Source organism: Mirounga leonina, unplaced genomic scaffold (assembly GCF_011800145.1).
Source record: "Mirounga leonina isolate KUSES-001 unplaced genomic scaffold, KU_Mleo_1.0 Mir_176, whole genome shotgun sequence".
In the NCBI taxonomy this organism is placed as follows: domain Eukaryota; kingdom Metazoa; phylum Chordata; class Mammalia; order Carnivora; family Phocidae; genus Mirounga; species Mirounga leonina.
In genome coordinates this window covers 9,195,047-9,212,226 of record NW_023270454.1, presented here as the reverse complement: position 1 = coordinate 9,212,226, position 17,180 = coordinate 9,195,047, and the positions used below count along the sequence as shown (strand labels likewise).

The following is a 17,180-nucleotide window of genomic DNA, read 5'->3' as shown; positions in this document are numbered from 1 at the left end:
ATCCATTAGGTTTTCCTAATGAGTGGGATGTAAGTACTGTCCTACTACCTAAAACTTGTATCATGCTTGTTTTTACCTTGAGAATAAGAATGAATTTTTAAATGTAGTTTTTATAAGATGACTAAATTCGGCACTGTACTAATTTTTTGGCTCTTATTCTTTTGTAAAAATAACTTTGGTAGTCAGTATATAGGATTCCTTTCACATGCTGCTTTTTCTAAGACTGTAAAAAAGTATCTGTCAAAAGAGCCCAGGAACTAAGGCATCTTAGTGAATTTAGAAGGCTCTGGAATATGAGGAGTTGCAGTTAATTCATATTAAGCAGATAATACAAATAAATATTTGGGAACTTGCAGGATGTCCTTTTCTCAAGCATGGGACAGGGAAAGAGGAGTAAAATGGCAAAAGTGCTTTGGGCATTCCTTTGACATCACAGAACTCTTCTCAGCAGCACCATCTTGGTTTCTTTGCCTGAAAGTATTTCATGCACAAGAGAGTCAGAAATATAATTTTAACCTAGAGTTGATGATGCTTAAAATGCTAGAAAAATGTGTTTTGGAATAATTGAATATTAGTTACATCTACCTTGCAAACTTGTGTGGGCCTATTTCTAGAGGTTCTGTGTCCATTAATGTATGTGTCTATCCCTCTGATCTTGATTATGAAAGCAGAATTATAAGCCACAGAATTTGATGTGCTGTCTTCCCTTGTGTAAGATGGGAACATTCAGGTTCGTTGAAACAATGCTCAGAAGCCAGGAGAGGCCGCAGAAGAGGTTCACGTCTCCCTTTCTCTCCTAATTTTCAGTTGTATCATGGCCACACTAAAAGCTGTGGGAGGGAGGCAGGGATGGAGTTTGATAGGATTAGGGCTCTTGAGGTGAGAGGAAGTGGTGAACTACTAAAAACAGCCTCCTCATTTGGCTTATGACACTTGGAATTTGCCCAGCCAGATTTTACACACCCTTATGCTCACTACATATTAGAATTGGAATTGCTTTACTGAGCTCCACCAAGATTGAATTGATGGACCAATTAATCTTAAAAAGATAAATTGAATTTGATGAACTACTCCCAACTTTTAAATTCACCTTAGGGCCTAAAAGAAATCATTTTTTCCCCCTCTCAAGTTTTTATTTAAATTCCAGTTAGTTAACATACAATGTAATAATAGTTTCAGGTGTGCCATATAGTGATTCTTCACTTACATTCAACACCCAGTGCTCATCACAAGTGCCCTCCTTAATCCCCATCGCCCTTTTAGCCCATCCCCCGCCATCTCCCCTCCAGCAACCCTCAGTTTGTTTTCTGTGGTTAAGAGTCTGTTTTATGGTTTGCCTTTCTCTTTTTTCCCCCTCTATGTTCATCTGTTTTGTTTCTTAAATTCCACATATGAGTGAAATCATATGGTACTTGTCTTTCTCTGATTTATTTCACTTAGCATAATGCTCTCTGGTTCCATCTGTATCGTTGCAAATGGCAAGATTTCTTTTTTTTTTTTTTTGATGGCTGAGTGATATTCCATTCTGTGTGTGTACACACACACACACACACACACACCATATCTTCTTTATCCATTCATCAGTTGATGGACATTTGGGCTTTTCCCATAATTTGGCTATTGTTGATAGCTGCTATAAACATTGGGGTACATGTATCCCTTTGAATCAGTATTAAAAAAGGGCATTCTTGATAGGCTTTTCAATTAAAGATATATCCCTAATCTATTGGGACTACACCAAAATACAAAGCTTTTGCATAGTGAAGCAAACCATCAAAAAAACAGAAAGGCAGCTTACCAAATGGGAGAAGATTTTTTTTTTAAGATTTTATTTATTTATTTTAGAGATAGAGAATGCAAGCAGGAGGGGAGGGGCAGAGGGAAAAGGAGAGAGAGAATCTTAAGCAGACTCCACACTGAGCATGAAGGCTGATGTGGAGCTTGATCTCATGACCCTGAGATCATGACCTGAGCTGAAACCAAGAGTTGGAATCTTAACCAACTGAGCCACTCAGGTACCCCCAAGTGAGAGAAGATATTTGCAAATCAAATATCCATTAAGGGGTGAATACTCAAAATATATAAAGAACTTATACAACTCAACACCAAAAAAACACAAATAATCTGATTAAAAACAGGCAAGAGATATGGTGAGCGCTGTGAATTGTGTAAGACTGTTGAATCACAGACCTGTACCTCTGAAACAAATAATACATTATATGTTAAAAAAAGAAGATAGTAGGAAGGGAAAAATGAAGGGGGGGAAATCAGAGGGGGAGACGAACCATGAGAGACTATGGACTCTGAGAAACAAACTGAGGGTTCTAGAGGGGAGGGGGTGGGGGGATGGGTTAGCCTGGTGATGGGTATTAAAGAGGGCACATATACTGAATGGAGCACTGGGTGTTATACACAAACATTGAATCATGCTACACTACATCAAAAACTAATGATGTAATGTATGGTGATTAACATAACATAATAAAATTAAAAAAAAAAAAAGCTTTTCCTCCCCATTTTTGAAAGGAAGTAACTGTCTCTAAGCAATTGACTATATGTGTGTGCTCCTCTTATTTTTTTAAATAATACACCCATATATTAAAGACGATGGCGGTTTTAAAATAACGCATCTCTATTATTTAATAACAATGTGGGTTGGCAATTTTATTTTTTTATGTCTGAATAATAAACATTCAGAGTGTGAATATGGGGAAAAAATAAATAAAAACAGGCAGAGAACCTGAATAGACAATTATCCAAAGAAGACATACAAATGGCCAACAGACACATGAAAAGATGCGCAACATCACTAATCATCAGGGGAATGCAAAATAAAACCACAATGGGATAACACTTTACACCTGTCAGAATGGCTAAAATCAAAAAGACAAGAAATATCAAGTGTTGTTGAGGATATGAAGAAAAAGGAACCCTCATGCACTGTTGTAGGAATGGAAATTGGTGTAGTGACTGTGGAAAACAATATGGAGGTTCCTCAGAATCTTAAAAACAGAATTACCATATGATCCAATAATTCTACTACTGGGTATTTACCCAAAGAAAACAAAAACACTAATTCGAAAAGATATATGCACCCCTATGTTTATTACATTATTTACAATAGCCCAGATATGGAAGCAACCCAAGTGGCATCAATAGATGAATGGATAAAGAAGAGGTGGGGTTTGTGTATAACACACACATACACACAATCACATACATATGATGGAATATTACTCAGCTATAAAAAATAGTGAAATCTTGCCATTGCAACAACATGGATGGACCTAGAGGTTATAATGCTAAGTAAACTAAGTCAGAGAAAGACAGATACCATGTGATTTTGCTCATATGTGGAATTTAAGAAACAAACAAAGGAAAAGTGACCAAAAAACCCAGACTCTTAAATACAGAGAACAAACTGGTGATTGCCAGAGGGAAGGAGGGTGGGGGGATGGGTAAAATAAAGAGGATTAAGAGTATACTTATCTTGATAAGCCCTGAGAAATTTAAAAAATATATATATACATGTATATATAATATAATATTGCAGTGATGTTGCTATTTACTGTTAGTGGATATTTCTTCATCATTATAAGGCAATTTTTTAATAGATATAATGAAAACTTAGCAAGCTTTTTATGACCAGTCTACCAAGATGGACTTAGCGGCGGAATTAATCCTCAGCAGATTGTTTGCTTATCCATCTAAAAATTGGCTGTGCATTGAGACCTTTTGCAATGCAAGGAACACTGTCAAGTTAAAAATATTGTTATTTCTAAAACCATTTTAGATGGAATTACACTTTTTAATAAGTTAGTACGATATTGTGTTTATCTTCTGATTGGAGTTTCTGATGCAGTTAAAAGTATCCAAAAGCTTAAATGAATATTCAGTTAACAAAATTGATTTTTGTGCTTTGCACCTTCCTGAAAACTGCAATTATTTAGTGTGGCACAGGTAAAGGCTGAAGCCAAATATGAGTCACTTCTTCTTTAGTTGCATTAGAAGCCACCTTTGGACCTGAAATGTTACTGGCACTTCTCTTTCTTTACCTCTTTGTCACTTTCCTGATCAAAAGCAGACCTCTTTTTTTTTTTTAATTTTTAAATTTTTTTTTTTTTTTAATTTGGAAAATCCAAAGTATTTGTGTCTGGGAAGAGCAGTAAAAGAAGACCTGTAGGTGCACGAGGAAGACCAAAGCATGTTCTCAAGTCAGCTGAGAGCCTCCCGTGTTTTCCCTGTTCCATTTTGTCTTTACATACGATGCCAGCTACAAGTAATTGCTATCTCAAATAGGGTTTTATTTCTTGGAATTCAGCCTGTTAGCACAAATAATCCCTAATAAGTACGAAGCTAGTTTAAGGCTCTAAAACAAAGCCAGAGTTTTCTCTCTTGTATCTGCTCATCTTGGCTGATTCTGAAGTTGGTAGACATGCAGAATGTTAGAAACAAATCACAGATCTATCTTTTCAGATTCCAGGCCTATTTGTATACATATCATAATCTTTTCACTTTGAGAACTGAGCTCATAAGAGAGCAGAAGGGTCCAGTGTTTGGCCAGGTCCTTTTTATTCATTGTCCTGAGTTCCTCTCCCTCTGAAGTACCTTTAACTGGGATGCTTCCTTCCCTCCCCCGCACCCCCAACATTTCAGTAAAGGGAAAATAACTCTGGAACAGCCAGGGATGTAAAATTTATTGGAAAAACACTAATTGCCTTGTCCCTGAGGGGCAGTGTGTGTAGTTAGACACTGAACCACAGGTTTCATTTTTGGCAAGAGAATGGACGCGCACTACAGGAGAAAAAGAGTAAGTGAATGATTTCAGTGAACTATTTCCCCGGAGATCTGTGGGTGTCAGAAGGAAGAGGAGGGAGCGTTGTACCCAGTTTATCATCCAAATTTGTTGTTCCCTCTGAAGCAGAGTCTGTTCTTTCCCAGCTCAATTTGAGACACTCTGTGTCCCTGTCTTTGGTTGGGAACAGTTAGCATGTGAAATTCCTCAAGGTTAAGATGACGGTTAAGGTAGGATGGATGAAGTGAAATGAGTTTCCATTTTTCATCATCTGACAGGGCTAGTGGTCTGGCTAAGGTGGTATGTGTATACTGTGTGCATCCTTTCACATGTTCTCACTTGAGATATTTGCATATATGAGACAGTAAAAGTTACTGCTTCCATTCTGATTGGTTAGTAACACTGTGTGTAGGAGTACCAGCTGGGAAATATTACCCGGAAAGCTAGTGGAGCCCCGAGTGTGCCTTGGGGAAGAGATGACACCTACATTGTCTGTCACTGGACCATTATACACCAAATGGCTGAGGTGCTGACTCCAAATCAGCTACTTAGTTTCCCTAAGGGACAGAGTGCCACTGTGTCAGCTGCCAAACAAGAACGAAAAATCGAAAATAGAAAAATAAATGTATTCTCAAATTAAGTAAGTTGTCTTCAAAACAACCTTGCGTGAGCTTAACACTGTAAACAAAGCATGAGGCTTTTCTTCCTCGGAGAAGCGCCAGAGTATTGACCTTAGTGTTCAGCTACCTGATTGTGATGTCCCAGAGTACACAAAGCTGCGGCTTCCCAAACAGACAATTAAATTTAAATGCAAAAGACATTAATGAAACATTAAAGTATGTAAATCAGTGTGTGATTCATAGTAACACAAATGCTCCTACAGTGAAGTCTTTCAGAGTTCATGGTTTCCCTAATCATCTCTTCATGCCTGTTTTGTTTCCTGGTTTCCTAATGCTAAGACATCATACCTTTTTTTTTTTTTTTTTTAAATATCAAGTGCTGAGAGGGTTCGTAGGGAAAAGTGGCATTCTCGGAGGTAAACAGGAGCCAGATCACTTAAGGTTTATTGATTTTATGATCAGTACTTAGGTTGCTGCTAAAAGCAGATAGGTTTCCAATATATATCTGAAACCGTAGGGACCTTTTCACCTCCATCCATCTTGAAGAGCAGTGAAAACTCGCTTTGCAGGCGATTACTAAGGAAAACTCAAATGTCGTTAGGGTCACTCATCTGGGGAATACCAGCTTAAACTGATATAAAATACTATTATTTAACTCTGATGAAAAAGAAGTCAGAGTGATTATTAAAGGATCAAAGGGGAACTTAAAGCTTTTAGAAGACTGGCAATCTCATCTCCATTACTGGGTTTTGTACTTGTAGCATTTGGTTGGAGTTTATTTCTTTACCAGATGGGACTAATGTTAAGAGTGCATTGATGATATCACCATTTTTGTGGCTCACCACCCATTCTGGATTGGTTAATTAATCCATCACCCAGCTGGCGTTGTTCTTGTATAATGCAATGAAATCTCTTCAACGGGAATTTATAAAATAAGTTGAGAGTACAATAAAACTTGTTAATCCAGAGACTTCCATTATTAGGAACTTGTGATTACTTGATTTGTGCTTAACTGGAACTTCTCTTTAATATCTGGAAAACAAGAGCCTTGGTAATACACTGTTCTAGAATTTTTACTTTCATGAACTACTGGTATTTGAATGGATAGAAAGATACACCCTGGAGAAGGGAGAAGAGACAGCTCACAGTGTGGGGGTTGTTCCTCGGTTTCAGTTGAGAATCTGAAGCGAGAGAATATCTTGAGGCAGAAGAGCAGAAATAGCCTACGAGGCAGAACGTAAGGAACGATTTCAAAAGGGATGTCTTCATATAGCCATAGTTCATGGGAAGCAACATGATGTATAGAAAAGAATGTTAGGACAGAACTGAGGAGACTTCAGATTGTGAACTGGAGGGAATATCCAAATGTGAGGTATTATTAGTATTTGGGAAATTAACACTAGGAAGATGAAAAGTATAAGAAGAAAGGTATTTAAACAGTCAAATCTGCCATGTCTTGTAAAGGGAATAAAGCTTTAGTAATGTATGACAGGTTTTTCTTAAATAATTTTAGGTTTTTCTGTTAACTGATTCAGTTGAATAAAAACTGCTGTTTTTGTCCTTAACAGGGCCGGTGGGAGAGTCAACAGGATGTATCGCAAACTGCAGTTTCCAGAGGAATAGCTCCAGTTGCCCCATCCCTCCCTGACTGTCCCCCAAATAACCATTCTCCTGACCCAGGTAAGTTATATTTTCATTTGTCAATCACTGTCATGAAATTTGAGCACCTTTCAGAAATAGTTTAAGTCAGGATTTCCTACAACGTACTATTGACTACTAGTTAATGTCATCTGATTTTTTCCCTTTTTTGTCTTAACATGAACATGTTGAATTACACTGATTTTTGAATGTTGAATTTATATTGCATCCTTCTGATAAATACCACCTGATCATGATGTGTTATCCTTTATATGTGCTTGAGTCTGTTTGCTAATATTTCGTAAAGGATTTTTGTGTATATGTACTGTGATGAATATCTACTTTCCTTTTCTCATAATAATGTGTTAGATTTTGGTATCATGATTATATTGGCCTCATGAAATGACTTGGGAAATATTTCCTTACCATCTTTTTTTCTGGAAGATTTTATATACTTAGTATTGCTTCTTCCTTAAATGCTTGACAGGATTCACCCGTGACACTATCTGGGCCTGGAATTTTCTCTTTGGGAAACTTTTAAATTATGACTTTAATTTCTTTAATACAGGGTTTTTTAAAACTTTTTATGTTTCCTTATGAGTCAGTTTTCATAAATTATGTTTTTCAGGGAATTTTCTGTTTCATCTAAATTTTAACATTTATTTCAATAAATGTTATAATGTGCCCTATTGCCCTTTTAGTGTTTGTAGGATCCGTTGTGATTTTCCTTCTTTTTATTTATTTATTTATTTATTTTTTTTAAGGAAAAAAAAGTTTTTTTAAAGATTTTATTTATTTATTTTAAAGAGAGACAACACAAGCCAGGGAGAAAGGCAGAGGGAGAGGGAGAAGCAGACTCCTCGCTGAGCAGGGAGCCTGACGTGGGACTCCATCCCAGGACCCTGGGATCATGACCTGAGGTCATGATCATGACCACCCAGGCGCCCCTTCTTTTTATTCTTGATAATTTTTGTTTTCTTTCTGGTTTTCTTGACTACTTTTGAGACATGTTTTAGTGTTCTCAGTCTTCTCCCAGAACCAAATCTGGTCTTTCTTTATTGTTTATTTTCTGTTTCATTGATCTCTGTTTCTTTCTGCATTTCACAAATTTTGGAATGTGGTGCTTTCATTTTCATTCTATTCAAAATATTTTCTAATTTCCCTCTGATTTATTCTTTGACATGGGTTATTGGAATAGCATGTTAATTCGTTTTCATATGTCTGGGGTGGGCGGGGAACTTCTTTTTATTAATTGATTGCTTATTTAATTTTATCATGATCTGAAAGACTCTTTAATATTTCAGTCTTTTGGAATGTTTTTGAACCTGTGTTCTATCTTGGTAAACATTCTATGCATGCTTGAAAAGAACCTATTCTGTTTGGGGGCATAGTGTTCTGTATATGTCAATTAGGTCAAGGTGGTTGATAACCTTGTTCAAATCTGTTCTTTAAATATTCTGTTATACTGATTTTTTTTTCTATTTGTTCTATCAATCACTGAGACAGAGGACATTAACTCTCCAGATCTGATCATGAAAATTACCTGTTTTTCCCTTATCAGATCTGTTTTTGCATCATTCTTTTAGGAACTCTGTTAAGTATATACATATTTAGGATTGTTATTTTTTCCCGATAAAGCAATATTTCTATCATTATGACTATCCCTTTGTATTTCTGGAATTCTCTTACTTTGAAATCTGTCTTACCTGATTAATATAGCCACACCAATTGTCTTTTGCTTATTGTGTGAATGGTGTATCTTTTTCTTAGTCTTTTAAATTTTGGCCTGTATTTGTTCTTTAAATTATTATTATTATTATTATTTTTTAAAGATTTTATTTATTTATTCATGAGAGAGAGAGAGAGGCAGAGGGAGAAGCAGGCTCCCAAGGAGCAGGGAGCCCGATGCGGACCTCGATCCCAGGACCCTGAGATCATGACCTGAGCTGAAGGCAGACGCTTAACCGTCTGAGCCACCCAGGCGCCCTGTTCTTTAAATTAAAAGTGATTGTCTTGTAGACAGCATATAGTTAGGTGTAACTTTTTTTTTTTATCTAGCCTGATAATTTTTGTCTTTTAATTGGCATGTTTAGTTCTTTTACATCTAATATTGTTATTGTTATGTCTTTGAATTGCTGTTGGTTTCTCTTTGGCCTTTCTATTTTTTCTCCACTGTAACTTCTTTTTTGCTTTCTTTTGGGTTAATTGAAAAATATTTTTTAGTAGTTAATTTTATTTCCATTTCTAGCTTCTTGGTATTTCTGTATTTGTTTGTTTATTAAAGTCTTTGCTCAAGGACTGTAGTATGGATTCTTAATTTATCATAGTCTACTTAGAATTAATAATATATCACTTCCCACTGTACAAATATTAGAACCTTGTTTAATTCTTTTTGCCTGTTCCCAATCCCCTCTTATTTTGTACTATTTTTGTTGTATCTTTTACAGACATTATGAACACTTTTTACAAAGTTACTCTTTTTTGCTTTATTACTATTATTTTTTTAAAGATTTTATTTATTTATTTGACACAGAGAGAAAGAGAGAGATCACAAGCTGGCAGGGGGGAGGTGGGCAGAGGGAGAGGGGGAAGCAGGCTCCTGGCCGAGCAGGGAGCCTGATGCGGGGCTCGATCCCAGGTCCCTGAGATCATGACCTGACCCAAAGGCAGATGCTTAACTGACTGAGCCACCCAGCGCCCCACTCTTTTTGCTTTAAACAGCAAACTATCTTTTAAGGAAATTAAGAGACTATAGATAATCTTTTATATTTTTCTTCATATTAATTATTTCTGGCACTAGCCAGTTCTCCCTGAAGTCTTATATTTATCTGATATCATTTTTCTTTAGCCCAAAGAATATTCTGTAGTATTAGTTATTGTGCAGTTGTCTTAGAAAAGAGTGCTTTCCCCTTTTGGGATTATCTTTATTTCACTTTTTTTGGAAGGATTTTTCCACTAGCAGCATTTCAAAGGTCTTATGTTATCTTTTAGATTCCTTTTATGCTGAGAATCAGTCATCATTTGTGTCTCCTTTCCCTGCATGTAATATGTATCTGTTTACTCTGTTACTTGGTTTGCTTTCATAGCTTTCTCTATTTTTGTTGGACTATGATATTCTTAGGTATAGTTTTCTTTGCACTTACCTTGCTTGCATTTCATTGATGTTCTTGGATCTGTAAGTTAAGTTTTCAACAAATTTAGGAAATGTTCAGTTATTATTTCATTAAATTATTCCCCCTGGCCATTCCTCTCTTTCTCCTCTTCTGAGAATCAAATTACACACATGTTAGATTGCTTAATATTACCCTACAGGTCACAGAAGCTCTGATTTTTTAAAATTTTTATTTTTCATCTTTTTATCTTATTCTTGTTTCTTCTGGTTACATAATTTCTCCTGCCATTTTCAACCTTCTGTTAAGCACATCCAGAGAATATTTTATTTCAGTTATTCTTCTTTTCAGTTCTAGAATTTCTACTTGCTGCTGCTTTTAAAGTTTTAATTTCTCTGCTGATATTCTCTACCTGTACATTTGTTAAGATCAGATTCTTCTTTACTTCCTTGGACCTGTGTATAAAAGCTGCTTTAAAGTCTTTATCTGCTAAATCCAGCATCTGGGCCATGTCATGGTCGATTTCTCTTGACTGCTTTTTTCCTTGACGATGGGTCATAGTTAACGAGTTTTGACCATTGTATTTACCCGTGTAACTTATATCCCAGTCAAGATATACAAGATTTATATGACTCCAGTTACTGTCCACAATCAGCCAATGTTCTGATTTCTATCCTTTCAGATTAGTATTGCCTGTTGTACAATTTCATACAAATGGAATCATACAGTATATACTCTCTTTATGTTTGGCTTCTTTTATTTATCATTTCTGTTTACATCTCCATACCATTGCATCTTTCAGTAATTTATTTTTTATTGTTGAGAAAAACTTCAGTTACACAGTTGAGTTTATCATAATTTTTAATTAGTTCTTTTGTTTGTGGACATTTAGTTTGTTTCTAGTTTTTGGTTACTATGAATAAAGTTTGTTCTTATACAAGTCATTTTGTGAACATTTCTCTTGAGTTACGTACCTAGGAGTGAAATTACTGGGTCATAGAGTGCCACCTTGTTTTAAAGTTCTGTAATTTTTTTTTTTTTTGAGAGAGAGAGCATGCATGTATGCATGCCAGTGGAGGGGGGAGGGGAAGAGGGAGAGAGAGTCTTAAGCTGGGTGTTGAGCCCAACATGGGGCTCCATCTCACGACCCGGAGATCATGAGCCAAGATCACAAGTTGGAGGCTTAGCCAACTAAACCACCCAGGTGCCCCAAATTTGTTGTTTTAAAAAAAAATTTGTGGGGTGCCTGGGTGGTTCAGTCAGTTAAGCGTCTGACTCTTGGTTTTGGCTCAGGTCATGATCTTGTGGTCATGGGATCGAGCCTGCATAGGGCTCTGTGCTTAGTGTGAAGTCTGCTTCAGATTCTCTCTCCCTCTCACTCTTCCTCTCTCTCTCTCTCAAATAAATAAATAAATAAAATCTTTAAAAAAGTTTGTAATAGTGGTGCCTGGGTGGCTCATTTGGTTAAGCGTCTGACTCTTGATTTCAGCTCAGGTCTTGATCTTAGGGTTGTGAGTTCCGATCCCAAGTTGGGCTCCACACTGGGCATAGAGCCTACTCAAAAAATAATAATAATAAAAAAATATAATTTAATTTAAAAAATTTGTAATTAATGCTTACTTGATTTACATATTTACCACTTTGTTTTGCTCATTGTTGCTTCTTGCATCTCACTTTGTTCTTCTGAGTTTAGTTTCTTTTTTGTGAATTATATTCATCATCAGTCATTTAGCAGTCGTCTGTTAGTGACAGACCCTTTCTTTTATATGTTTAAGTTTTTATTTTGCTTTCACGTTGGAAGAATTCTTTTACTATGGTATTTATGGTATATATCAAACATACAAGAGTATAAAGAGTAACATAATGTGCCCTCAAGTACCGCCTCCCTTCAGAATGATCAGTTCATCACCAGTCTGATTTATCTTTGCTCCTGCTGCTTCTGTACACCCTCTTATGATTAATTTGAAGCAAATCCCAGATATCATTTCATCTGTATTTGTACATGTATCTCTAAAGCAATACCCCCAAATAACATTTTGCTCTTAAGAAAATTTAAAAATACGTGCTAGATATCATCAAACATCTAGTCAGTATTTATATTTCTCCAGTTGGATCAAAAATATTTTTTAGTTATTTTGAGTGAAAATCCAACTGTAAGGTTCATATATTGTGATGAGGTGGTATGTGTCTTGAGTTGTTTAATGTATATGTTCCTCTCTATCTATATCCCCCATGCATTGTATATGTTGAAGAGACTGTCTTTGTATGGTAGACTCTGTATGTTCTTACTTTTGCTGGTTATATCCCCATGAGGTTTTTTAAACATGGTTCTCTGTCTACCATATTTCCTGTGAATTGGTGATTAGCTCCACGGTCTTGAACAGATTCAGGCTAGTTTGAGGGAGGGATGGGAGGTAGAATAAATGAAAGTGTAGTTTTGTGTATTTACCTCAGAAGACACATCATGTCTGATGCTCTCTTTTTTTGATTGTCTCTCTTTATGATATATGCAGCCTTTGATAGATTATTGGCTAGATCTTTATTTAATTAGGGGTCATTCTTAGTGTAGAATTAATTAATTGTATATAGAACTCTAGATTGTCCTTTTTTTTCCCCCAACATTTTGATGATTATGTTCTTCTGGCTCTTTATTCATCTCAAACTTATTTCTGTTTGTTTGTTTTGTTTTTCTCTTTCCTACTTTTGCCTTATAAATTAATTGACTTTTTTGAACTCAGTTTTAACATATCTCTTGGCATTTAGAGTTATCTCTTTGCTTTATGTTTTTAATGATTGCTCTCATGATTATAAAAATCCTTACCTTTTCACAGTCTACTTAGAGTTACTATTGTACTACTTTATGTAAAATATACAAGCCTTGGAACTGTATGGGTCCATGTACCAACTGTATTACCAATGAACTTGGAGTCATTTCAGGGGTCAGTGTGGGGTAGAGGCATGCAGGTGGTTGTGTGTTTCTGTTCAGACAGTACCACACACAAATTCTCAGGTTGACTTGCTTGTTCTTTTTAAAGTGTTATGTGGATACAGTGTTTTATCATTTATGAGTTTTAGATTACATTTCCCTAGAAATTTAGTTTTATTCACTAATAGGAAAGAAATCTTCTATCGTAGGCATTGTCTGCATGTCTGATCCCAGCCTTTGGTAATTTAGAGCAGGTTGGTTCAGGGCATCAATCCCTTTCTTGTGAAAGCAACCCAGACATCACCCTTTTTCTAAAAGGTCCATTTCATCATTATTCAATAAGTAGATATGAAAAACTAAAGTTGTAGAAGACATAGTCCTGACTTCAAAGAGGTTAAAGTCTAGATAGAGAGCTATACATGTGTGTCATCAGCTATGTGATTTAAAAATGAAAAACCCCATCTTATTCTAGGGCAGAAGTTAGTATGTGAACCAATTAGTGACGAGGACTGGGGTTGGATTACCCTTCTGATACTAATAGGAACATTGGATATTAGAATGTTTTAGAAATACCCTAATTGCTGTTATTTAATTAGAAAAAGGAAACAACATTGTGTTTGAGGGTAGCTATGATAATACTATGTTTTTCTAACATTTTTTAAGGGTACTTTTTAAGAATTTATATTATTAGGGGTGCCTGGGTGGCTCATTCGGTTGGGCGGCTGCCTTCAGCTCAGGTCATGATCCCAGGGTCCTGGGATCGAGCCCCACATTGGGCTCTCTGCTCGACGGAGAGCCTGCTTCTCCCTTTCCCTCTGCCTGCCGCTCTGCCTACTTGTGCTATCTCTCTGTCAAATAAATAAATTTTAAAAAATCTTAAAAAAAAAAAGGATTTATATTATTAGATTCACTACAAATGAAATTTGGCAAATTTATGGGAGAGAAAATGTCTACATTGTTGTTTCCATTTGATCTCTTTTCCTTTCAATATTGTTGACAGGACTTAGTAGCCTCGCGGCCTCCTACTTGAATCCAGTAAAATCCTTTGTGCCACAAATGCCAAAGCTCTTGAAGTCTCTTTTCCCTGTCCGTGATGAGAAAAGGGGCAAACAGCCTTCTCCCCTCGCACATCAGGTAAGAGCATCAGGAAAGCAACAGTGAACAGTTTCTCATTCCTGGCGGAATGATGCTCTGTGTTGCAATGACACTGGAGGGAGAGGGGTAGCAGGGGTGGGGGGCCTTGGACCTGGGCTTTTAGGTCCACTGAAAGCTTGTGATCATTTCTCCTCCACCCTCTTCAGAGGTAACAGAGCTGTTGAAACTTATTGACGGTCTCAATCCTTTTTGCTTTTAAAAAATGCCGAGTACACTGCTAATGTGATTTATGGTAATATTACTTAGAGCAACAATAGTAAAATTTATGAAGTGCACTTAGCGTTGTTTGTGTATTGCCAAACAGAAAATGTAATTCTATTTTTAATTCTTGATTTCGTTTCTTATTTCAAACAATTTTATATCATCACTGTCCTTCCCTCTCCACCTCTTTTTCCTCTGCTGTGGTTTACCTGTTCCTTCATTTAAAATATTAAATGTGATCACTTGTCTTATTTCCCCCTTTTCATGAAACTCTCTGCCCAGCCTTCAAATAAGTTTTTAGAGAAAATCTTAAAGGGTTTTCCACATAATCAGGAAACTGCTCTTATGCAATGGTGAATGGGAAGCCTCTTGGAAATGTAATTTCCAGCCTTATGTAGGTGTGAATTCAGCAGAAAATGATAAATGAGGATTTATTTATACTCCTTAAAAAACACATACAGTGCAAGTTCAGTTGTTGAAATAGGTCTTTTGACATCAGCTTATCCACATTCATTGAAAACATTCAAGTTGCAGAAATGCAGGTGAGTCCTTGTCCGAGACCTTAACTATTTAAAAGAATTTTCTGAGTTTATGAATGCATATTCAAGGGTGGTGGTATTAGTTTTGTAAGGCTGCTCTACAGATATATAATATTTTAAATCTAGCATTGTATAAACATGTACTTAAGCAGACATGGACACATACTGAATGAGAAAAATAAAGATCACGATTTTGGATGTTTGAACTAAATTTGACTAAGCACATAAAGGGTACTTGGCAGTTACCAAAGAATCTAGGACCACGAGAGCTACAAGAAATAGCAAGTCTAATACTTGGTTGGGGCTTAGGCAAAAATGATTTTTCCCAAGGATTTGCTGTTGCATATGTTATTCTGTCATAAACTTACACGTCATTATTTTGTAATGTACGACGCATGGACTCTCTGTCAGAATTTCCATGGTGGCTTTTTAAGAAGGTAACTTTAAAAACAATAACAGCCTGACCTCCTAACCCAGACCCCATCTGGGGGTGCCTTTACAACCTGTGTTTATAAGCACCCAAGGTGATTTTATCAAAACGTATAGTTGGATAACCACCCTTTTTCAGTCGCTATTTGGTGAAGACAGAGTTCTAGAAGTTAAAGGAAATTGGCATGGCATTAGAAGTTATTGAATCAGACTGCTATAGTTAGAGTTAGTTTTTAAAAACTACTTTGAGTTTTTGATATGGCAAGTCAGATCACCTGCTACAATAAATTGTTTTTACTGTTTTGCTGGTAGATGACTGGTTCTTCTGGATATGAGAGGAATAATCATGTGTTAGAAAGAAATGTAGTGATGGCAGATAACTGCATTTTGTAATGTCCAGTTTAAGAAAGGCGATCTTGTGATATTTTGAAGATCTTTTGTGCAATATTTGTCCATTTGGTTTACTTCTTTTGAGCATATATAAGCAAAGATATTGAAGAAAGTGGCCCCAGATAGTTCATATTTCATGAATAAATGAAAATATAAATACAAAGCTGGTCTTAATGAAGATGCCCAGTGGTGGAGCTAAATGGTCCAATTGGTTTGTAACCCCTACTCCACCAAAGGGCCTTCCCTGAAGGTCACCAGGGAGCTGCATCTTGCCTGCACCCATTCCAGGGTCCTCTTCTGACTTGACATCATACCTGATACACTTCCATCTCTAGGCTTCAGTGTGGTGACATTTGCATGGTTTCTCTCCTGCTGACCGCTCAGTCTTTCTCAGTTGCCTTTTCTGGGACTGTTTATTCCATCAGGCTGCTAACATTCAGGTGCCCCAGAGCTCCATCCTGGGCCTTCTCTCCATGGGTCATCTCATTCAGTTCCATGGCTTTAACTATTTCTGCATTGACAATGTTCATATTTCAATCTCTAGCCCAGACTTTGCCCCTGAGCTCTGGCCTCATGGAGCTAAATGCCCATTAAGCTTTTCTACTTGTAAATCAATTAAGCATTCACATTTTACCAGTCCAGAACATTACTGTTGGTTTCAGCTCATAAGTCTGTTTACCCCCAACACACAAAATACTTAAAAATACATGCCCATCAGGCGCCTGGGTGGCTCAGTCTATTAGGCATCTGCCTTCAGCTCAGATCATGATCTCAGAGTCCTGGGATCCAGTCCCACATCCGGCTCCCTGCTCAGTGGGGAGTCTGTTTCTCCTTTCCCTTTGCCCCTCCCCCTGCTTGTGCTCTGTTTCTCTCTCTCTCTCTCAAATAAATAAATAAAATATTTTAAAATAATACATGCCCATCTCAGTATATAGCACAAATATCCACCCAGTTGCTCAAACCTCACAAAGACTCCACCAGTAAGATTTCATAGGTACCACTTCTAATCCAGTGACTCCCGGTCATCTACATTTCTTCATTCTTGCCACCCTGGTCTCTTGCCCAGATGATTACAGCAGCCTACATACAGGTCTGTCTGACACTTTTTGCCTCATAAAAGTCTTTTATTCACGAAGTAGCCAGAGTGACCGTCCAGAGTCTTACTTTAGTTCATGGCTTGAAATCTTCACTGCTTCTCACTGAATAAAATCTAAATTCCTTACTGTGCCTTACAGTGTCCTATATGACCTGGACCCCTGACCTTTAATCTTTATGCCTTTTATTTCCTCTTCGTTCACCAAACTAAGCCATGTTGGCCTTTTCCTTCTTTCCTTCCTTCCTTCCTTCCTTCCTTCCTTCCTTCCTTCCTTCCTTCCT

At 36.8% G+C, this 17,180-nt stretch overlaps 1 protein-coding gene across 2 annotated transcripts in view; it reads left to right on the top strand.

Moving 5' to 3' along the window:
- Positions 1–17,180, top strand: part of KIF13B (kinesin family member 13B) — a 205,639-nt gene that overhangs the window by 157,969 nt on the left and 30,490 nt on the right. For both annotated transcript variants that reach the window (XM_035022644.1, XM_035022643.1), the window contains exons 36-37: positions 6,984–7,095; positions 14,090–14,223. In XM_035022644.1, the coding sequence (XP_034878535.1) occupies positions 6,984–7,095; positions 14,090–14,223 (246 nt within the window). The remainder of the gene's footprint in view (positions 1–6,983; positions 7,096–14,089; positions 14,224–17,180) is intronic.